Raw genomic sequence first — 23,180 nt, 5'->3', positions numbered from 1 at the left:
ATCTGGATCTCTGTGTGGAAATAACCACACTTTTGAATCAGCTGATGCCTGTGTGTTTCCCACTGTTTCTGTCCCTGAGTTCCAGTCCCTGCCAGACGGGAACCAGAGCTTCTGGCTCGGCTCCTTCACAAGGGCTGGCTTCTTTCACAGAGGGCCCAGCAGATGGGCAGTGGTGCTCGTGCGGCACCTGCCCTTTCCAGGCACTCACCATGGGAGCTCTGCCTCTCAGCCCACCCAGGATCTGTTTCCAGGTTTGTCCATACACATTCGGAAGAAGAGATACCTTTTTTCCCCTCTTCAGCTTTAATCTCAAGTCCACTTTCTGTTGTTCTTGAGTTGGTTTCTCAGTTGTCCAACTGCATTTTTGTGAGCCCTAGCTCCTGTTTTCATCACCTCCCCCCCCCCCACCCCCGCCTTTTTAAGCTGTTGCTGTATTGCTAGGTGGCACATAGATACTTCATGAATATTCGTATTTTTTCATGGCCTCCTAGCCCCGTCCACTTCTCTGCCAGGTCCTGGCTTAATTTCTAACTTGCCCTTGTCAGGTGCACTCAAGGTATTATTTCCACAGCCCTCAAAGTGAGGAAGAGTCTCCAGCTCTTTTTCCTTCTGTGCCAGTAATGATTCTCCTGGCTGTGGGCCTCTTCAGCCCTTGTTCCTCTGCATTGCAGTGGAGGAGAACCTCTTAGGAAGGTGTCTCATGCCTCTCCAGACATCCCTCCTCTGACACTGACTTTCTAGTCTAAACTGGTGACCCTGAGACTTCTCTTCCTGCCCCCGAGGCCCCTTCCCCCATCTCTGACCCTGTGCCTGTGCCTTGCTCTGGCTCAGCCCCAGAATCCACTCTTTTCAAACCACATCCTTTTTCCTGCCTTACTCATTTCCTGTCTCAGATACTTTGGATCCCTTGGATCTTTCAGTGGGAGAGAGAATAAGGGGAATAAATAGATAGATGATTTATAAACCTGAACTGTTCATGCCTCTGGTCTTGCATGCTCTTCCTTCGGCATCCCCTCTGTAGGTTTTCTTGTTTTAGGGGAAAGAAAACAATTACTATCTCAGAATTAAGAACCTTTCCCTGAGTGTGTGAATGTCTTTTTGTCTCTCTTTTTTCCTGTTGTGATTAAGTCTCTGTCCTCCTCTGGGCTGTGGGCCTCTCTCTAGGCATTCAGTAACTTATTTGCTGAATAAAGTTCACCCCTTTCCTGTCAAAGTCCTTCCCTTTCAGCTCACATTGATAGGTAGGTAAGCCAACATAAAGTTTAAATTGAAAAACTAGAGAATAGGATGGTGGTTCCAGTTCTAGTAAGGCTGCTCCATGGAAGTGTGACATTCACCGAGAGTTTTTATCTCCTCTTGGTTAGTCCCAGATTATATTATTAGAGTTCTCCCAGCTGTGCAGTACCATTTACTCTCCAGGCAGATTTGATCCCCTCCTGGAAAAGATTCTCCTCTGAAAAGCTACATCACATCTACTAGAAATAAGAATAAGGAAGCAAGACGCCTTCAGAAAAGCATAGTTTCTCTTTTATTCCCTTTCTTTGGTGCCAATTTTTGCAACTGGAAGATGAAGATGATGATTTTCTGTGGTCAGGAGGAATCTCACAAAAGTGGTTGTAGAATGCTTGGGTGTTTTCCACCCCCTGGAGAAACAGAGTAAGGACTAGCTGCCTTACGCAATCTGCTCCCATGAGGGCTTTTGCCAGTAACAGAAATGACTCTCTGCAGTGACTTACTAGCACCTTGTCTGATGGAAATCAAAGCTGGGACTAACCCCTCAAGGTAGAGTGATGAACATATACAGACTTATGTTTTCAGTGTTTTTATGGCCTGCTTTAAACTGCAGTGTGAGTCACCAGTTTGAAAGACTGTTTGAATATGTGTTCTGTTAAAATTGTTTCAAGTGGGCCTGTTCAAGATAACTTGAAATACTTATCCACAGTTCAAATAGATGCAGGTTTCATTTTAAGTATTGACTTATTTAAAATTTCAGCTAGAATTTAATTACATCAGAACACAGATACGATACTTGTTTTTAAAAAAAACTCAGAGACAAACCATCTTTAATTCAACTTTATGACATTTTGGGAATTGTTAGGAAAAGAATCAGCCATTTGTTTATCCGAGACAACAGTCTTATAGACTCAGGGCTTTTCCCCCCATTAGTTACAAAAGTAGAATATAATTGACATGAATAAAAAAATGTTTTTTTAATAGTTAATCTAGTTATATAATTAAGAATGATTAGTTTTTGAAGTTATATACTAAAAAAATAGCATATGATTTAAATAATAAATTGTTGCTGTGTGATTCATTGTAAAATCATCTAGGCCAGCATACTTAATGGTTTTTTCTTTTTCCTTCCCCTTCCAAATTATTTATAGTTAGTGAAAAGGGATGTGTTTTCCTATACTTTAAATTTCCAAATGATTTTTTTTTTAGTTCAGTCCAAAAGAAAGCATTCTTTTTACATCTGCCAAAGAAGTGATTGCTGTTAAACAGGGATTGCCAGTATTCTAAGATAAATCCAGATGTTGAAGAGAGTCCCAGTCTGCCATTGGGCTTTCTTTAAAGCAGAAACCTGTGTTTTGGATGATTTTCTTCTTAGCAGTGAACTTTGTCACAGCTTCTCTTAAGAAAAGATGGCTTTTAGATGCCATGTCATAACCGACTCTTCTCCAGTAGATTAGGAAGAGCAGGCCTGCTGCTGAATATTGGAACTGTTGGCAAGAAAATGAGAGTTCATGACTGCTAGGAGTTATTTTTGAAGCCCTAGTTGCACGGCTATTATGTCTCAAATACTGTATAATTATCCCTAGTTACTGATATCTTTAGCATATTTGAAAGCATCCATATGTGGCCTAAATCCACACTGCTATATTAAGATATTTTTAAATAGCCCAAGCAAATGACACTGTAAATTAAAACAAAATTAATGTGAGCCAAATACTGTTTTTTTAAAAAATCAATTAAGTCCACATTTCCAGGCCTCCAGTATTAATCACTTCTGTCAGCTGATTGGTAGCAAAGTAGGGTGATTGAGAACTTAGACGATGGTTATTAAAGGGGGAGGGCAGTGTTTTCTAAGAACAGAAATGATCAAGAAGATTGATTTGCAAGATGAGAATAATCTATCCCATTATATAGACAAGGACAACCAAGGCTGGCTTTCTCTAGTGCATATTCTCTCCCTCCCTCTCTCTCTCTCTCTCACCCATTTCTCTAAGAGTATTGTTGCTTCTGCAGTTGGTAAACAAAAAAGGCATCGTATCCAGCCACATGGTGGCCTTTCCTTGTTATCAGCCTGAAGATAGAGAATTTTCTAAACATTTGTGGTTGTTTTTTTAACTGTTACAAATCCATCTTCCATGATTTTATCTTCAACTTTTTAAAGTAATTTCTTTTCACAGGCTAAACCACCTCCTGGCATTATAAGAACCACTGGGGAAAAGTGGTTCTTTTTCGGCTCCTAAATTCTTTCCTGGTTTCTGGGGTTCCTTTGTGTGATACCCTGAGACTCTTTATGAAATAAATGCATAGGAAGGGAATCTGGCACTTCTCATGTCCTTTGGATTAATGACTGTTGAAGGTGAATTGAGACGTGTGATCTGCCCTCAACGGCAAGTATATTTCCCTTGTGTTGCAGTTCATTGTCAAAGTGGAAGAGTAATTTCTTCCTGAAGCCTGAACTCGGGAGTGCCAGGACAGGACGCTGAGTAGGCCAGCGCACCTGAGGAACATGAGTGATACCTGAGTTTGGGCCAGTGAAAGAACAGCTGTGCTCTGGAGCCGCAAGAGGCCAGGCCCAGTGCACTGAGCCTGGGGCGGCTTCCTGGTCTCTTGAGTCTCAGTGATGGGAGCCCTCCAATGGCAAGTCAGGCCTCTTGCACTGCACTGTAACTGCAGTATCACATTTAATACTTGCCACAGCCACATGAGACAAAGATAAGCACCCCATTTTACAGATGAGGAAACTGAGGCCTACAGTAACTTGCCTGGGATAAAAAGCTAAGATTTAAGCTTAGGGTCTTCCTGATCCCAAGTCTTAACTGCTGTGTAGCACAGCTTCCAGATATAATCAGTGCCAAGCATTTTACATACATAAACTCTGATATTCACCATCAACCTGCAACACAGGCAGCATGATGGTCATTTATATAGATGGAGGCACAGACAGGTACCAAGTGCTTGAAGCTGCCAGGTGGTCAAAGAGGGGACCAGAGTGTGAACCCAGGTCTGCACAGAGCCGGCGCCCTTTCCACTCGGCCATTTTTCCTCTCATCTCCTGTGATTCTGATGTCCCTGGAAGAGGGCCTCTCATGTCTGTTCCATACCTTTTGCCTTGCGAAATCGCAGCATCTGCTAGAGAACTGTGACATCAGGGTATCTGGGAGCCCTCCCTGGGCACTGGAGACTGGAGGACTGGCTCCAGCAAGTGGAGCTCTTGTTGAGAACTCTCCCTGGCTCCCTGCAGCCGGAGGTAGTCATCGCACAGTGCTCCTTGCCCGGAGCCGGGCAGCAGTGCCGCAGCTGTGTGGAAATCCCCCCTGAGTCCTGGTCCCAAACCGTGCGGGGGCGGCTGGCGGTTCACTCCATTGATTCCTTCCTCCAGAGCTGGGGGTGGCCGCTTGGAAAACATTCAGCTGTTTACAATTCAGCTTATGTCCACTGTAGCTGGGGCCTGTGGGTGAGTCAGAAGGGCTGTGCGCTCCGCCTGTGTCCTAAGAGACTGGCTGAAAGTCAGCTGTATGGTAATGGCCGCAAGGGAGGAGGAGGATCCCTCCTACCAGACTTGATGCTTAAGATCCAGGAAGCCCGTCTGCTCTTGAATCCTCTTAACCCAGACTTAACAGGGTCACTCCGCAGTGACACGGAGGCCCGTCTGAGGCCACCTGGCCCAGCTTCCCTGGCATTGTGCCAGCCAGCTCCCCGCAGACACAGGTGAGGACCCCGGGTGTGGGCCTCCTGTGACTCAGCAGAGCAGGCCAAAGGGATCTTCCTGTCAGAGTCCTTTTTTCTCTTCTCGGGAGTGGCTCCCAAAAGCAAAGGTGCTCTGAGGGCAGGACTGTGATAGCACCTGTGAGAAAAAGCCACAGCCTGTTGTGTGTCCTGGAGGCAAGGACTTTTTGTGTGTCTGACATCTCAGTCCTTAGCAGAATTGCACAAGCTACAAACATTTGGCCTTGGTGCCTCTTACCTTCTGGGTTCTCAGGGGAATCCAGGGTGGGAAGCAAACTACAATTTTCCCACCTCTAAGAGCTCCTTTTGTGCATGGTTTAGTGGGTGGTGGTATTATTTACTTGCTAAGTCACATCCGACTCTTCGTGACTCCAAGGATTGTCGCCCGTCACGCTCTTCTGTCATATTTGATTCTCCAGGCAAGAGTACTAGGGTGGGTTGCCATTTTCTTCTCCAGGGGATCTTCCCAATCCAGGGATCAAACCGGGTCTCCTGCATTGGCAGGTGGTTTTCTTTGCCCCTGAGCCACAAGGGAAGCCTGTTTTAGAATGTAGTCTCTTTATTTAGATGGCACACACTCTTGTCTTCATTCTGAAATGTAGACTTAATTATGCACCCTTTTCCTCCTCTGGAAAATTAAGATGTTAGACCCAGGACCCTCCTGTCTCCAGTCCACAGAGGGCTAGTGCCCCTGATCTAAAATATCCGCTCTTCACCCCCTATGCCTCTCCCCAGACCTTCTGTCCCTAAATGGGGAGGAAAGCTCTCTGCTTCTCTAAATGATTCACAGCCAGGTGGGAATGACTGCAAGTGTATATTTGCATTTTAAAGCAGGTTGTTAACCAGATGAATCTCTTTAGTTGACCGCTCTGTAGGGGTCCCAGGATGGAGCCACGATTCCTCTTTCCCTCTCTCTTCCCCCTCCCCCCATCAACAAATTGGTACTTAATGAGATTTTGTACTTCCCTCACTTGCAGCGGCACTAATGTCTTTAGCGGCCCAACTATGAAGAGATTGTAAAGGGTGGCCACAGCCTTTCCTGAGGGCTCACTGGGCCCTCCGCTTGCCGCCCCCTGTTCGCGTCAGAGGTGCCTGCTCTGCATCAGCTGCTCTCCGCCTGGGATGTGGCCTCCCTGGGTGTCCCTTTGCAGGTCTCCGCTCAGGGTCTCTCTGGAGCAGGCAGTTGTTTAGGAGCCCTGCTGTCACCCCTCCTGCCCATGGGACTGGCCTGCCAAGCTGAGGCCCAGTGAGCAGGACTTCACAGCCAGGGGCCTGGAGAGAACGCTCTGTGTTGTGTAAGCGACCTTGTTTAGCCATTTGTCGAGCAGAATTTGCTGCAGGCAAATGATCCGTATTATCACCTACTCTGCCTCCTTGAATCCTCTATTAACTTCATTAGCTTTGTCTTACTCCTGCTGCTGCCAGGCTCTGGTAGTTAGAAGTCTTGTGAATTAAAATACTCTTTCTCCTCATGTCTGTAGAAAGTGGAAGTGGCCACTGGCCAGCTGAGGGGTGCAGGGATAGGCCCTGCTTACTTTTCATCTCCTCTGAAGTCAGGTCTTCAAGGCTGCTTATTTTGGGGGCAAATAGAAAGACTTGGTCAGGTCATCTGAAACCCACAATAAATGTTAGTACTGAACCATATTTTAGCGTAACTGATGATTTTTGCCATATCTGTGCTTATAAAGCGCACCATCTGCTGCTGCTACGTCGCTTCAGTCGTGTCCGACTCTGTGCGACCCCATAGACAGCAGCCCACCAGGCTCCGCAGTCCCTGGGATTCTCCAGGCAAGAATACTGGAGTGGGTTGCCATTTCCTTCTCCAATGCATGAAAGTGAAAAGTGAAAGTGAAGTCGTTCAGTCGTGTCTGACTCTTCGCGATCCCATGGACTGCAGCCTACCAGACTCCTCCATCCATGGGATTTTCCAGGCACGAGTACTGGAGTGAGGTGCCATTGCCTTCTCCAAAAGAGCACCATAACTGGTTCCAAAGTGGCCCGGATGGAGCCTAGCTAGGGCCAGCCCTACCTCTGTCCTCGAAGGCAGGAGAGCTCAGCCTCTCTGGATACCTACCTCCTGGCCCTGGGGGCAAGGCTGTTTCTATAGGTGCCTCTGACCTCTTGCTTCTGGAGGTCATCATGCCTTTCCAAATGCCTGGAGCCAGCATCAGTGTTTGAAAGCAGACCGAGGAGCCCAGAGCTGCAGTCTTTGGAGCTGATTTAATGCTAAATTTCCCATCCACTGAGGAAATCCCCGCTCTAACAAGAAGAAATGGGCTGAGAAGTAGCTCTTATTCTTCAGAGCCAGGTAGCCAGAAATGCCATTCTTGTAGGCAGGCACCAGCCACCTGCTCTGTCTCAGTCACTACCGCCTCAGAAAGTGACTTGCCAATCTCAACTGGTGACGGGTTGCTGCTGGAAGACTAGGGAGAACAGTACTCTGGTCAGTCGTGAAGACGGAGACCACAGTTCCCGCACACTCTGGTTCGGCACCTGTTAAATGGCTGTCATGTGCTGGTCACTGGGTTAGCCCTGAGGATACAGACAAGACCCGAACAGCCCTGCCTAAATAGGGCCCCTGCTTTGCCTAGCAGGGGAGACTGGCCCTGAGCAGGTAATTTCACAAATGGGGCCCAGGGAGTGGGGAGGGGATTCGCCCTTCTTGTTTTAATCCAGTCCCTATAAGGACTGTTTCTGCCAGAGCCTGAGAGCAGATTGAGATGCAGCCTACAGGTTGAGGCCTGTGTTATATAACGACGCCCCCAGAACACATTGCTTTGTTCATTCTCATCGGAATACTTGGCCCTTTGTGGTCAGCTTCAATTAAATGCTAGATTCTACCTCTCCCTCCCCCGCCCCCACTGGAGCCTGGTTTTATTTCCTTCCTGCAGCTTCTCCTTCTCAGGGTATCCTGGCCTCCGCCTTGCAGATCCAGGTACCTCACTCTGTATAAAGGCATTTGAGACCTGCGGGAATCCCAGCAGCACTTACAGCCTCAGACTAGTCAAGGGAACTGAGTAAGGAAGAATTCCAAAGATAGAGGACTTCTTTGTCTCTTTCTCATCTGGCCTCAGGGCCAGCAGGGCAGGTTGTTGCACGTTTAAGCTGCTTTCCCCTAAACAGGCCGCAGAGCAGTCTGGGAGAACGGGAAGCAGATTAAATTAATCTCAGTTTGCTGAGCTTGGCAGGGGGTGAGATCGTGTATGGTCATTCTAGAAATAGCCCAAACTCCTTTGTTGCTAAAGCAGATGATCAAGGTTTGCCTGCAAGATGACTGCAAAACAGAATCGTTGCAAACCTCTGTACAAGTTGTAAAGCACTCTCCTGCCGGTCCCTGGGACTCTGTCTCTCCTGCAACCAGCCAGAGTCATAACAGAGAGTGATCGTTCTAAGGATATAGTGAAAAGGCTTATTAGTTTGTTCTCTTGCTTAAAAGGATCCTTTTTTTTAGAACTTAGATTCAGAACAAGTCTTTTTCCTCCCAGAGTTAAGCGTTGGCCCTGTAGCCCCTGGGCTGGTGAATGTTTCTGTCTGCTCCTGTATTTGGCATGAGGAAAGAATCTGCCCTCAGGAGCCACCACCTCTGCAGTGTACATTAATCAGTAGGGTAGAGGGGCCAAGAAGAAGAGTCCAACAAGGTTGGCGAAATCTCAGGGAGATAAGGTATCAGCACCCAGTTAGTGATAAATATTAGTGAAAAGCAACAGGCGGGCATGATCCCAGAATTTAGAGGAAAATGGATTAATTGCATAGAAGTGCTATAAACTAAAACAAGGGAGTCACTCATTGCCCTCCATCTGTACTCTCAGCAAGAAACCGGTTTTGTTCAAAAGAAACAAAACTCTTACAAAAACTGGATCTCTTAGATCAACACTTGATATGATATGTTAGTGTTGACTACCTGACTTTAAAACATGCTGACAAAGATCACAGAGGGTGATGAACTTGCAGCCTTTTAGATAAGAAGTAGTTGAAGGAGCAGAGGGAGTGTGGCCTGGAGAAAATACGTACTGGGATCATGAGTGCCGTCCTTCATGACACCAAGGGCATTTCTTGAGTGTTTCCCAGTGTGCTCACACCGCATTGCCATTCATCCTCTCACTTAGGCCTCATAGCAGGGCTGTAAGAGTGTCATCTTATCGTCTGTATTTTATAGCTGGAGAAACTGAGGCTCAGAGACAGATAAGGACATGCCCCTAATCCACTTGAGTGATAGAGACCAGTCTCTAAGCCAAGTCTAAGGCTGTGTTTTTACCCATTGTGCAAGTATGATTAGCCTTGTTCTGTGTGGTCTTAAGGAATAGAACCAGGATAAGTGGACAGAAATTAACAGATGGATTTTTGGCTCATTATAAGGAAGAACTTCTTGAACTGCCCAAGTTGGGGACAAACTACTTCAGAGGTAGTGAGTTCCTTTGTCATTAGAGGTGTTCAAGCAAATGCCAGAAAATCACTAAGTGGGGCTGTTACAGAGAAAGGTCAGGCATTGGTAAGGGCTTGAACCTAGGGAATATTTATCTAGGCTCTAATTAGAAGGAAATAGGTGTCATTTAAAAATAGGATTTTAATTTAAGTAGTAAGCTTTCTATCTTAACATTTATTCATTTTTAAAAATACACATTTGCTTTTTCATGTATTTAAAATTTAAAAGCAAAGAAACTTAATTGATTGCGTAGTTAACTCAGTCCTCCTAGTTATTCATGAATTGTTAAGGAAAGATTTTTTTTTTTCACTTCCCAAACACCTTTACAGTTTAGAAACACTGATTCTGAAGTAGAAAATTTCCATCCCTATAGAAAAGTCAAAACTGTCCAAAAATGTTTTTTCAAAGGAGACTATAAACATTGAAAGGAATTTTTCTTAACTTGCTGGTATGACTGTGTCTCCAAAGAATTATTTTAAAATCTCCTTAATCACATCTCTCAGGTAACTCCTGCTCAGCTCTGAAGTTCATTATAATTGATTTATAGAAGTCTGAGTACTGAAGATGTATGTCATAGTTAACTTTTTTTTAACAAAAAAGATTTATTCTGGTTTATTGTATGCTAGGACTACTAGTAAGAAAGTCAGCCAGTTATAAACCTTTCCTAAAATGAGTTTACTTGATTTCTCCATCCTGTATAATTAGGCATTGTAAATTCCTCCTCTGCGGTGGGATTTTGGATCTTTAACATGAAATAAGAGCATCTTCCTATAAATTTTGTGCAGAAATTGCTTTAATAATTATACTGAAATCATTTTCCAAAGTGTGTACACATATACACACTGAGTTATACTTACTGTCAGTAGGCTTGTTCCAATAAAGAAATGGCTTTTTTGTTCTTTCTTTCTTTCTTTTTTTTCTTTTTTAGGAAGTTCCAGTTTAAAAGCAGCCTCAGCTCACACAGTTGGTGGTGGTAGAGAATGGCCCTGGGAAGGGGTAGGAAGAGAGTTACAAAAGTGAGGAGATAAAGGTTGTTTCTCACAGAGTGAAGCAGCTCATGAGAAGTACTGTTTGAAGTGGAGACGAGGAGGTCCCTCATGCGGTTCCATGGAGGCTCCCCCTCACACTTTTTGGAGCTCTCTGTCAGGCCTTTCAGAGGAAGTCTGGCAGGCCTATGGGGAGAACTTAGGCAGCGCAGTCCATGGAGGGAAAGAGTCTGTGGTCGGCCAAGGATGAGATTGAGTATGAAGCTGAGAACTGGATAAAAGGTTTGATTCGAAGCACAGGACCTGCAGGAACAGCATAGATAACCTCATCTCTGCCTGGCGGCTTTCTTGGTGGAGAAATAGAACACACGTATCTCAATGCAGTGATCCCAAACAGCCAGTCTTTGCATGGGCAGATCTATATTACAATGTTTACTTGGGGTTCAGTACTTTGACATTTCACAGCATGCTTAAAATTGGGCCCTTTTCCGAGGAACCTCATAGAAATTTCGTTTAATCTGTCTCCCACAAACCCATCAAGCCCCAAGCCCTATACCTAGTTCAGCTTTTTTCATCCTGGTTTTAGATGGTACCTTGAATACACTTTTTTCCCTTGAGCTGAATGTTAAGTTGTTTGTCCAGATCAATATTGACCAAGGTCTTCACTTCTCAGAAAGGCAGAATCCTTGTCTGTTTAACCTAGTCAAACTATTCTTAGCGCGGGATAAGAATAAGAAACACGTCTGGTTGTTGAGCTTCATTGCTGTAGAGCGGAGTGTATTCTCGTGGTGGTGTGTCCACGGAAACTGTACCACTTTGAGTGGTCGCTGAGGGCAAGGTGGAGTCCCTGCTCGCCTTCTGCTGGCCTCGACCTGGTTCTGACCTCATCCGCTTGTGTCCTCCTTTCCTTGCACAGAGACAGGGCAGGGCATTGTTCATGCACTGACCGACCTCAGCAGCCCCGGCATGACCTCAGGGAACGGAAACTCTGCCTCCAGCATCACCGGCACTGCCCCCCAGAATGGTGAGAATAAACCACCACAGGCCATTGTGAAACCCCAAATCCTGACGCATGTTATCGAAGGGTTTGTGATCCAGGAGGGGGCGGAGCCTTTCCCGGTACGGACTACTTCTTTTCCCCTCTTTTTTTTTTTTTTTTTTAAAATAAGTATACTTTGGATGTGTATTAGAGTATTTTTACATTTCCATGTAAAATTTCTAAAAATGTGAAAAAAAAATTGCTCTTTCCATGCTTATTTCCCCCCAAAGGAGTGTCAGACCCATTTTCTTTGTAGGCTTGTCTTCCTAAGATCCAGAAGGGGTCAGTAACTAAGAATAATTGGCATGACCCCTTTAGTTAGAAATTTCCAGACAGACTCAGCTGTGTCCCCACCTGGTGAAGTGGGAACCCCTTGGTTAGAAGGGAGTTCACATTGGGGTGTTGGTGCAGGATGATGTACTTTGGGAAATGAGACCTTGTTCAGGTTTGAATGCCACAACTCCCAAATGGCAACCCTTTAGCCAGTTAGAGAGCAAAGGGAACCTGTATAGAAGAGAATCCTCAAGACCTATCTGAATGGAAGATAAGTGAACAGAGTTCTCGCCTGAAGCTTCTTTTCTGGGGACAGAGCCTTGAAAGAGGAGTGAGAGTAAGGGGCTATTCAGAAAGGGGCATTTCATCAAGTGTCTCAAGTTAAGCGTTATACCACAGGGAAGTACAGAAGAGGCAAGAAAATGGCTCATTAGAACACAGCACCCAGCACTGATAGTGCAAGTGTAATTTGGTGAGACAGGTTGCCTGCTCCATAGGTGAGAAGGGCCCAGAGCCAGGTGCACTCCAGCCTCTCTCATGATAAAATTAACTGGTTGTTAGAGACACAGCATCTTCATGGGATGCCATCTGTCTTTTGTGCTTTCTTTGGATCCATGAGTGGTTTAAACAGTCAGTCAAAGCCTCTGAGCTTGATTAACTGAGATGGGTGGACTGCCCTTCTGAAATGCCAGAAGACAAAAATGCCCGGACAGGTTCTCATCTGCTTTCCCTCTGGAGGTCCATCAAGGCCTGTGGCCCCTTAGCTACAAGGAGCTTTAGCCCTTCACATCCCCTCCTTCATTAGACTCAGTCCTCCCTTTGGCCTCCTAGAGAAACACCAGAACCTCACAGTATAGATGCAGACGGGGTAGCAGCCCCAGTCTCCCCGCTAGAGCTCTGACCACCAGGCTGCCTGATCAAAAGGCAACAAAGGGGGTAAACCAAAGCGTGAATGAGCCAGTCCAGAATTGGCCTTTCAGTGTGGCCCTGCATTCTCGTGTTCCTCTTCTCCCCTGTGGCTGCCTGTCCCTCTGACTTGGGTAGGGCAGTGGTAAGGGAGAGCAGTAAGGGATCTAGGAATGGTGGCCGGGACTCTTTTGTCACCTATAGACTCACACGCAGCCTCAGCCATGTTCCTGCCCTAAGACGTGAGGGCTAGGGCCTGGCCCTGGTTCCAGCGATGCTGGAACCTGTGCCCCTTAGACAACTTGGGAGAAGAAATACCCTCTTGACCCTCTAAACCATCCGTCAGTCCTGGGCTGAAGCCATTTTCATCCCCGTCCTTTGGTGGCCATTGGCCTCTTGCCTCATGAGCTCAACAGCAAAACAGGCCTTGAGCAGGTGTGCCTGGATGGTGGTGGGGGGTGACCTCTGCGCCTGGGTGCTTTATACTTGTGATTGTGATGAGGCTGAGAGCAAGGGAGCCTGCCCACCTGACCCTCACGGCCTCCCTGTCGCCTTGTCCTCTAGGTGGGACGCTCGTCCCTGCTGGTGGGGAATCTCAAGAAGAAGTATGCACAGGGGTTCTTGCCTGAGAAACTTCCGCAGCAGGACCATACCACCACCACTGACTCAGAGATGGAGGAGCCCTATCTGCAAGGTAGCATGCCAGACCCTGGATGCTGGGGCTTCGGGCAGGGTGGAGCAGGACATCAGCAAGGCTGGAAGGTCCTTTCCTGCTGTCCACAGAGGGTCTCGGAGCCAGAAAGTGTGTGAACATGTTGATTGACCAAACATTTCCCCCAGTGTGCACTCAGCCCCGTCCCTCAAAAGCAGACAGGAGCTCCTGTCCCGGGGGAAACGTGTGTCCTCTTCCACTCTAGCCCCGGGATCCCCAGGAGTTACTGCTGAGTTGTAAGCCAGCCAGTGCGGCCCCAGGCGAGTTGCCGCCTTCTTTTTCTGCCTCAGGGGCCTGCACTCAGGAGAGGGGCCAGCGCAGAGGCACAGTGAAGCCAGTGAGGGCTCACTTGCCACAGAAGCCCCCGGCTAAATGGAGGCGGGGCCGCCATCTCCTGGGCTGTGATACCCAGGCCAGCAGCCAGCCAGACACCCCCAGGAAGGGTAGGGTGATCGCAGACCAGTGGTGACAGTATTAGCACTTTCCCTCTAGAGGGTTGCCTGTTCTCTCCTAGTGTCATAAAGAGGGGGCCGCTAGTTCTTCCCCACCGTGTTTTGTCTCCTAGCCCCTAAAAGAAGAAACTGCCAGGTGTCCAGGGGACGAAATCATAGCCCTTCCTAAAACAGCGGGGAACGTGGTTTGGCGCTGTCCAGACCGCTGCTGCAGGGCATGGCTATGAGCACAAGGACAGGCTGGGCGGAGTGTGAGAGGCCCCAGGGCAGGCTGTGGACGGTCCTGTGGGGACCACTCACTGTCCACACTTACAAACTTTCATGCCTTTCAGAATCCAAAGAGGAGGGTACTCCCCTCAAACTCAAGTGCGAGCTCTGTGGCCGGGTGGACTTCGCCTACAAGTTCAAGCGTTCCAAGCGCTTCTGTTCCATGGCTTGTGCAAAAAGGTAAGTGCCCTCACCCTGCTGCTGTGCCCAGCCCCCCGCTCCTCTCAGGGCCACGCCTTGGTGCCCAGCGCCCTATTTCCGTGCCCTGCCTGGAAGCAGTGTCCTGTCACTTGTTCACCCAAGAACTCCATGAGCAGGTCCGGGAAAGCAGCATTAAGCCCACTTGGGAAGGAAGAGGCGTTTAGCTGTCTGGCCCCCCTGGGCAGCCCTGGCACCTGGCTCTGGCAGCTCCCATCTCCTTACGGTTACCTAAGCCCCCACTGGAAATGTTGCCCTGACACTGTACTGACTGCATTTCCTTTGTGAGCTTTCACCCGACTCAGAAGACAGATGATCACAGCAGACACCAGTGTTTATTGTGGGCCTGCTGTATGCAGGTCTCTGTGCCAAGCGTTAATATGCATTGTGTCATCTCGTCTTGAGTAACCGTGTGAGACAGGTATTGCTGTCAGGTCCTTTATACGTGATAGGAAACTGAGAAACACAGGAAACTGAGGCACAAGAAGTAGTTGTGCCTAAAGTCTTTGAGCTGGGAATCTAGACGTCTGACTCTCAAGTGCTGTGTGGTCCTTGTGCCAAGGTGGAAGGGGCCCGAGCTCCCAAAAGAAGGGACTCGAGGCCCCCAGGCAGAGGGGCCCTGCGGACAAGTTAGAGTAGGGCTGTCCCAGCCTTCCTTCCCTTCGGGCTATGCTGGAGGTCCTCCTGGCACCTTTGTGATGCTTTGCCAAGCTGTCCCGCATCAGAACAGGGGACACTAGCTTCTTGGCACAGGTAACATGTGGAATAGAATAGGGCAGCCCTGAGTTCTTACCGCAACCCAGGCAGTTGGGTCAAGCACAAGCTTGTGTAACTGCCAGACCAGTTACAGAAAGTGAGTGGTCTCATCCCCAACTCCAGATGGGAAAACAGAGGTCCTGAGCAACTTGTCCAGATTCACACAGCCAGTCCTGAGTGATGGACTTAGGATTGGAACGAGTAGACAGACTCAGATTTTGCCCCTTAGCTGCTGTTATTCCTCCTGGGGCCCATGGGCACCCTGCAACTGCCCTGACCTCCCTTGTTCCCCTGACTGGCAGGTACAACGTGGGGTGCACCAAACGAGTGGGGCTTTTCCACTCGGACCGGAGCAAGCTGCAGAAGGCAGGAGCCACTACCCACAACCGCCGTCGGGCCAGCAAAGCCAGTCTGCCAACACTTACCAAGGATACCAAGAAGCAGGTGAGAGGCCGGCAGAGCCTGGAGCTCATTCTCTCAAGTCTCCACCGACTTCCCTTCCTAGCACAACCCTGGGTGCCCACCGTCCTTTCTGCTGTGGCGGTCAGTGCTCCATCATATTCTCATATCTCCTGATGTATCAAGTCAAGCCTTTTCCATGTCCCTTTAGAGAGCTCTTTTAGATCCATGGGTGTTCAAGAGGGACCCAGGGTCCCTCTTCCTTGACCTTGCCTCTGCTCACCCCATTCTCCCACTCTACCTCCATCCTTGACTTCTGGGGCTGCCCATGAAGACACAGGCTGTCCCAGGTAGCTACGCCTACCTTACCTGAAGGGCTAGGGGAGAAGAAGCTAACACCCTTCATCTCCCCACCTTTTTGCTTCTCTGTGCATCAGAGCACTGAATCCTTGAAGGTCTCTATCAAAAACTGGATGTTCTGTTCATTAAGTATGTTTCAGCACCAGCTGTGTGCCAGGAACTGTTAGGCACTAAAGCTCTGAATTGTGCTGCAAGAACTCACAGCCTAGTGTGATGCTTTAGACCGTATGTTTGTTTTGCTACTTATTGTTTTGCTCTTAAATCTCTTTAAGAATCTGATGAAAGCCAAAAATGGGCACACACAAGAAAATCTACATGCTCTTTCAGGTGGCACAGACCATTCCCCAAAACCCATAAAGCCCTGGTTAAAAAAACCCACATCTACGAAAAAGAATAGACCTATAATGAGATTATTGCAGTGCAGGGTGGTACGTGCACCAGTACTGGGACTCACTCTGCTTAGGATCAGAGAGAAGACGTTGCAAAAGATACTTTTTGATGTAGAATTCAAAGGTACATAGCAGCCAACCACGTAGAAAGGGGAGACTACCTACTTTTGTCCAGCACTCTTGCTAGAGTTGGTTTACTCCTCCATCCTGAAGAAAACTGTTTCTCTCTGCTCCCAGCCGACAGGCACCGTACCCCTTTCAGTTACGGCTGCCCTGCAGCTAACGCACAGCCAGGAAGACTCCAGCCGTTGCTCAGATAACTCAAGCTATGAGGAACCCTTGTCACCCATCTCAGCCAGCTCGTCCACCTCCCGCCGGCGACAAGGCCCGCGGGACCTGGAGCTCCCTGACGTGCACATGCGGGACCTGGTGGGCATGGGCCACCACTTCCTGCCAAGTGAGCCCACCAAGTGGAACGTGGACGACGTCTACGAATTCATCCGCTCTCTGCCAGGTGAGACCCTTGGGAGTTCCATGCCTGCCTGGAGTAGCAAAGAATGAGAGGGCGTGAGAGACCTACCACCCCCAGGAGAGACTGGGCGGTTCAGTGAGAGATGCAGGTTGAGGAACGGGCAGAGATAAGCGTGAGGGGATGCCTGCCCGTGAGCACTTAGCTTCTAGCACAGTGCCCTGACTGGTGTCCTGTGGCCAGACGCCAGCATATCTGGGCTCCGCCAGGGGCCTGTGTGGCGATGATGACGTGACCTACCCTGTGTGTTTCCGGGGCGAGTTGGGAGGGGCGTCAGGTGGGAGTGTAGGAACGCTGTCAAGGAGAACGCAGAAGGCGGACACCAAGTGGCAGTGGACACGCAGGCCTGTGCCTGATGGAGCAGCCGGGGCAGAGACGCAGAAGCACGTGAGGGAGCCACAGGCTGCCCGTGACCCCGGGCATGCAGGGTCTCAGGGCAAGGATCTGGAAATGAAGCTCGAAAGACAGAGCCCGCATCTGCACCGCTGCGCTCATTAAGGCCCCAGAGCTTTTCACGGTTTCTCCTGCCAGTCTCACCCAGGCTTTGGCTGGGTTGTGGTGGCCATAAGCCGGTTCACTCAGAGACTGAAGTGGGCTATGGTGGTTGAGAGCGGGCTTCGGAGTTAAACAGAACTGGGCTCAAATCTTGGCTCGGCCACTTAACCCAGTGTGCTCATTATCTATTGCTGCAGCCCCACAGTTCGTCAGCACACAGGTGGTTGGGGTGGGCAGTTCTGCCACGGGCATTCTTAGGAGGCTGTGGTGTCAGCCAAGGCTGAGGCCATCTGAAGGCTTGATTGGGGCTGTTAGATCCATCCTCAGATGCTTCACTCATGCGATTCTCAGGGAGGGGATGGCCATTGGCAAGAGGCCTCGGTTACTGTCCACATGGGTCTCTTCAGAACACTCGTGCTCTAGGATTCTTGTGATACGGCAGCCAGTTGACCCCCCAGGAGGAGATCTAAGAGAGCAAGGTGGAAGCCACCTGTTGTGCCCTTTATGATCTAGCCTCAGAAATCACATATTATCACTTCAGCAGTATCTTATTGACCACACAGGTCAACACCATTCATTGTGAAGGCTTCATGAAGACATGAAAGCAGGGGTTATTGGAGGGAGCTACTTGGAGGCCAGTTAGTATAGTTCACCCCAGTAATTCAAGTTCCTCCCTCATACAGAACACCCCCACCCCGACTCGAGGCCCCACGGGTCTCATCCCATCACAGCAGTGGTTCAAGGTCTTAAGATCTCAGCATCTGACTCAGGTCCAGGCCCAGATGAAGCTCGATGGGTCCAGCTCCTCAGGGAGGGTTCCCTCAGCCTTCACACCTGAGAATGAGGAAGGTCGTTGTCTTCCCTCCACGAACCTAGGAGATGGTGGGACGGGCACAGGGTCATTGTGGTAGATGTGCCTGTTGAAGAAGGGAGCACACGGGAGGCTGCAGGAGTCACCAGTCCACACCAGGCGTGTGTGGGCATTTCCTTGATAACGAGGAGTCCAAGCCTGGAATGATTTTCCTCCTCTCTGAGTTCCACCCTGACTCATCCTTCCTCTCCCTTGAAAGGAGGTAGCTCGTGGAGTTGTTTCCTCAGCCTACTTCCTGATGCCTTTATTTCCTATTACCTCTGACCCTTTCAGTCCAAGCGAGCAGTGTTTCTGCCAGACAAGTCTCTTCCTCTTTGTGGGCTTTTTAAATAAATCTTATCCAAAAGTGTCTTCAAGACAAGCCCTACTCCATATTAAGCTTCTTCTGAAGCTGAGGGACTGTGGCGTTAACAGTCTGAGGAGCCTGTCTGTTGAATGGAGAGACTGTGAGTCACGCCCATAAAATCCTGAGAGAGCATTTGATCCAGCAGTTCTCTGAGGCCGCACCTTAGAGCTTTCTGCAGATTTAACAGATGATTAAAGTCACCCCCGCTGTCTCATCTTTAAACTGTTTTTTTGACTGTCCTGGATTTAGTCTTTGCCTGGAAACCTTTTTTTTTTTTTTTTTTTTTAGTTTATGTGCTGCTGAAACAAGCACTAGAAACCATTTCTTAATTTTAGCATCATTTGCCATCTGGAGAGGCTGAGGATTTTCAAAAGCAGCAAATCCAGGTTCTTTGCTGTTTCCCAGTTTTTCCCCTCGCATTTCCCACAGCCGCGCTGGGAAGCCAGGCGGCACCTGCAGGTTCTGCCTGGGGTCCCCTGAGCTGAAGTGCTGGTTCAGTGGGAGTCTCACACTCACCAGGTCACCACCAGCAACAGTGTGGCTAAATTTTCCATTTCATACCAAGGATCCCTCTTCTTCCAGTTTCCAGTAACCATTTCCTCACTTTGCTTTAAGCCTCCCCAGCAGTCTCCTCAAAGGCCATCAGGCTTCTGCAAAGTCTCTCAGGGAACCTAGATATTCCCCTCGAAGTGACTCCCGCCCCCACCCACTGCTGCATCCCAGGCCACACCCACACTGCTAAAGGGGTGATGATGGCAACACCCCCTCTTCCAGGTACCAAAATCTGTATTAGTTATTCACTTCTGAGAAATGTTATCCCAAGCCTAGTGGCCTACAATAGTCATCACATCTCAAGAGTTCTGGGGAGTGGCTTAGTGGGCACTTCTGGCTCATCTTTCAAGGACCCCATCATGATGGCAGCGGGGGTGCAGGTACCTACAGGCCTGGAGCTGGAGGAACCCCCTTCCAGCCACAGTCCCAGGGTTGTGGGGGCTGACTCTGGGCAGAAAGCCTCAGTCCCTCTCCAGGCAGGCCTCTCCAGAGTGCTGCTTGAGGGCCCTCCTGACATCGTGGCTGACTCACTCCAAAAGAGATTTATCCAAAAGACTAAGGTGAAGTGCTGTGCCCTTTATGATGCAGCCTCGGAAATCCCATGCTGTCGCTTCCCTGGGGTAGCCCTGTCCATTGAGGGGGTGGCGGGTGAACAAGTACGCATGTAAACAAGGAGGCCATTGCGGAGTCTGGCTACTCTGGCTAAGTCTCTGAGCCTCTCAAGCTGTAAAGTGAGAACAGCATCAGCTTCCTTACGGGGTGGTCATGAAGGTTGAGTAAAACGGGGCTTCTGAAGGGGTGACCGCGTGGAGCCCTGGTTGACACTGTCTTTGGTCACATCCCCTCAGGCTGCCAGGAAATCGCGGAGGAGTTCCGTGCCCAGGAGATCGACGGGCAAGCTCTGCTGCTGCTCAAGGAGGACCACCTGATGAGCGCCATGAACATCAAGCTGGGGCCCGCCCTCAAGATCTACGCACGCATCAGCATGCTCAAGGACTCCTAGGGCTGGCCGGGCGCCGGGGCTCCTCCCGACCGAGCAGAGCCGGCGGACACTCCTGGGGGCCCAGAGCAGGGCCAGTGGAGGGAAGGGCCCCGCTGTGGGGCGTGGCTGGGGGGAGGTCTCGGGACCTCCTAGGTGGCTCTCAGGGGCCTTTCTTTCTGTGGGAGGGGCAGAGAGGTAGGTGGCACAGAAGATGGGGCTTTATGCTTGTAAATATTGATAGCACTGGCTTCCTCCAAAGTCCCACAACTCTAGCCCCGCTTCTCTTCCCCTCTTTCTGTCCCCCATTTTCCAGGGGGTATGTGGTCAGGGCTCCCAACCTGAGTTGGGTCACTTCCCAGGGCAGCCGCCGGGCCTGGAGAGAGGCCGCGGAAGCCCCCGCCTGCCTTCCTCCTCCTCTTTCTCGGGGCCCAGCTCGCTCTTCCATTGCCAGCTTCTCCCACTTCAGCTGTTACTGAAGCCGCCAGAAGAGTTCTCCCCCCTCACCCCTGCAGGTGGAGGGAGAGAAGCTGGGCCCGGTTTGGCCACACCTGCTGGTACAGACGCCTTAACGCTGTGTGTGTGACTGTGTGACTGTGTGGGAGCCTGGACTGACTGACGGGCCGAGAGCCCCCCCTGGCATCTCCAGGTGTTTTGTAGCAAACAGCCACTTAGTGCTTTGTCCTGGACTCCACTCAGCCTCGGGATGGGGAACGGGAAAAAGGGCCGCCTCGGTGCAGAGGCAGGGTCAGAAAGCGATGCAGGTTAGCAGGAGATTTTCCTTTCCAGATTGTCGTGGTGTCTCTGCAGCCCCTTCCCGCACTGTGATGCCCCCCGCCCCAGCTGCCCTGCTGCGTCACAGATGGCATTAAGGAAGCTGCCAGTGGGCTGGGCCAGGCTGAACCTCCTGGTCTTGCCTGTCCGCCCACCCTGAGAGCCCAGTGGTGGGGCCCAGAGAACATCCAGGGCAGAAGAGCTGGAGTGACCACTGAGGTGAAGAGGGCAGCCTTCAGCCTCGGCTCCCACACTTCTGGAACTTGCTGGCAGCAGTGTGAGCTGCCCATAGAGGAGGCGGGGCGGGAAGGGCGAGGCCGGCCTCTGACCTGCCCTGCATGCTGCAGGCTCCCGGGAAGAGTCGGACTCTCCCCAGGGGAGGGTGGGTGCCCTTCTCAGTTCATTCTATTCCCCACTCACACCCCCAGGCAGGGTTGGAAATGAAGGACTTTTTTAACCTTTTTTGTTTTTTAAAAATAAATCCATAAAATCCATTCCTTCTGTGCCTTTCTCCCCTGGGGATGCCTTTCTGTGATCCTGAAGAGCTACTTTTCACCTGCAAGGAGAGGGTGGGTCCCTGGGCTGGGAGAGGGACGGCCACCTGAACTGGAGAGCGCATCCTCCATGCTTTGCCGTGTCATTTGAGGGCACGCTTAAGCCCCGGTTCAGATCCCACCTGTTCTTCACGGGTATTCCTTGGGAGTGCAAGGGTCCAGGGCCCCTTCAACTCTGAGCCTCCCCGACCCGCCACTGCCGCTGGGGAGACAGGACGCTGTTCGCCAGGAATACCTGGCACACGGGAGGCAGAGCCCAGAGCTCCCCACCCTCACACTCGCACCTGTGGTGGGTGTGGCTCCGTGTCCAGCACCGCCCTTGGGGTAGCTCTGCCTCACTTGACAGCTGAGCATTCTTTGGATGCTGAAATAGCCAACTATTAGGAGAGTCTCTGCCTCAGGAAGGGGCCTCCCAAGCACAGGCCACTTATGCACTCAAGTCTGTAACAGGGCCCCAGGGAGATTGATTAGCAGGGAACTTTTAAGAGCCAATACCCACATCTTGATGACAACTCTCCGGAAAACCTTTAAGTTGTAACTACTTCCTGGAGGAAGAGGAGAAACAAATAACTGACTAGTTGACCACCCACAGGATGGAGCTAGCACTTGGGAAGTCTGGTGTTCCGGAAGGTCGGGAATGGCTAGCAGGACAGGGGCCAGCATGGGACCCTGGGCTGAGGGAGTGGGGAGGGTCCCCCAGGAAGATCCCCATGTTGCCCACCCCTCTCCAGGGCAGGGGAGCAGGCCACTGTGGCCTGTGCAGCTTGGCGAGTCCATGCTGGACCTTGACTTTCGCTTTCTGGAGGACAAAGCCAGGCCCAGCCCGAGTCTGTCCTTGTATGTGAGGTGGGAGAGGGAGCCGAAACTCCTGAAAGAGGGTATGGTGGATCTGCAGGTCTGACACAGGGAAACACCCCTGCTGTCTCTTCACTCTGAGTGGAAGGCCTCAGTCTGAAGGGTGCTTCCTTCAACACATATTCGCTCCTGATCATGCCTTACACAGAATTTTGCAGAACTTCAGATCGTGACTGAAAGTTTGTTCCCCACCCTCACATATGTACTGAGATGTATGTAACTGAAGCAGAACAGAATAATACCTAATTTTCTGATAATTTTCCGTTCATGTTCATAATTTTAAAATCTTGGTCATAATCTATGAGATTGATTTCTGATGAGTCTTATTCTGCACTTGAAGAAAAAAAAAAAACTGCCTGGTATAAACCTTTCCAGAACCTTTCCATCTTACGGTCTTGTGTTGCTCTTACCCTATCCTGGCTGGCTGGTGTGCACACCGTTTTACTGAAGAGGTCAAGGGCTCCTGGAGGTGAACTATGCAAAGTCACAAATCAGGTACCCTTGAGTTGTGGCTGGAACTCTGCAGAACCGGGTTCTCGCTGGGTGGCAAATACGACAGAGGACCTGAAGGGGGGAGCATGAGGACCCGCCCCGGAGGGGAGGAAAAAGTGTTGGGACAACATGGCTCAGTGCCTCTGGCCAACCAGAGCCACCGTACTCAGATCCGCCCTCTTCCAGGTGATTGGCCCCAGGGTGGGGGGTCCTCCAGGCAGTTCATCCCACTTGGTCCTGGGGGTGTGGTTTCTGACAAATGGCCTGGAACGGCTTTGTCCCAGTCACCAGGTCATTTCTTCCCTGGCTCTTGGCTGAGGTGGTTCTTGGAAGGCTGTCCCACCTGCTCCTTGACATGGCTTTCAGGGAAGGATCCAGGTGAGTGGGGACACTGCCAGTGTCTGGGGGAAGATGGGGGCATGACAACTGTCCTGAGAGAGTCCAGTCTGGTGGCCAGAACAGTCAAGGAAGCGGCACCAAGGCTGGCCCGCTAAGAACGAGCTGAGCCATAGAGGTCCTTGGGGGAAAGTGGCTGGAGGGACATCGCCATGGGGTACAGACGGGCCAGGGCATGAACGGGGCAGAGGGGATAGACTGCCTCCTGGGAGATCTTG

General features: G+C 50.0%; 1 protein-coding gene across 4 annotated transcripts in view; it reads left to right on the top strand.

Moving 5' to 3' along the window:
• The window catches only part of PHC2 (polyhomeotic homolog 2), a 114,480-nt gene extending 93,321 nt beyond the window's left edge, over positions 1-21,159 (top strand). For all 4 annotated transcript variants that reach the window (XM_043444971.1, XM_043444970.1, XM_043444972.1 and 1 more), the window contains 6 exons: positions 11,285-11,487; positions 13,151-13,280; positions 14,083-14,197; positions 15,274-15,415; positions 16,357-16,633; positions 19,761-21,159. In XM_043444971.1, coding sequence (XP_043300906.1) covers positions 11,285-11,487; positions 13,151-13,280; positions 14,083-14,197; positions 15,274-15,415; positions 16,357-16,633; positions 19,761-19,915 — 1,022 coding nt within the window. In that variant the 3' untranslated portion in view covers positions 19,916-21,159. The remainder of the gene's footprint in view (positions 1-11,284; positions 11,488-13,150; positions 13,281-14,082; positions 14,198-15,273; positions 15,416-16,356; positions 16,634-19,760) is intronic.
• The last annotated feature ends 2,021 nt before the right edge of the window (positions 21,160-23,180 follow it).

This window comes from Cervus canadensis, chromosome 24, assembly GCF_019320065.1.
Source record: "Cervus canadensis isolate Bull #8, Minnesota chromosome 24, ASM1932006v1, whole genome shotgun sequence".
NCBI classification, from domain to species: domain Eukaryota; kingdom Metazoa; phylum Chordata; class Mammalia; order Artiodactyla; family Cervidae; genus Cervus; species Cervus canadensis.
The sequence above is the reverse complement of the archived record's forward strand: the minus strand, read 5'-3'. Positions and strand labels throughout refer to the sequence as shown.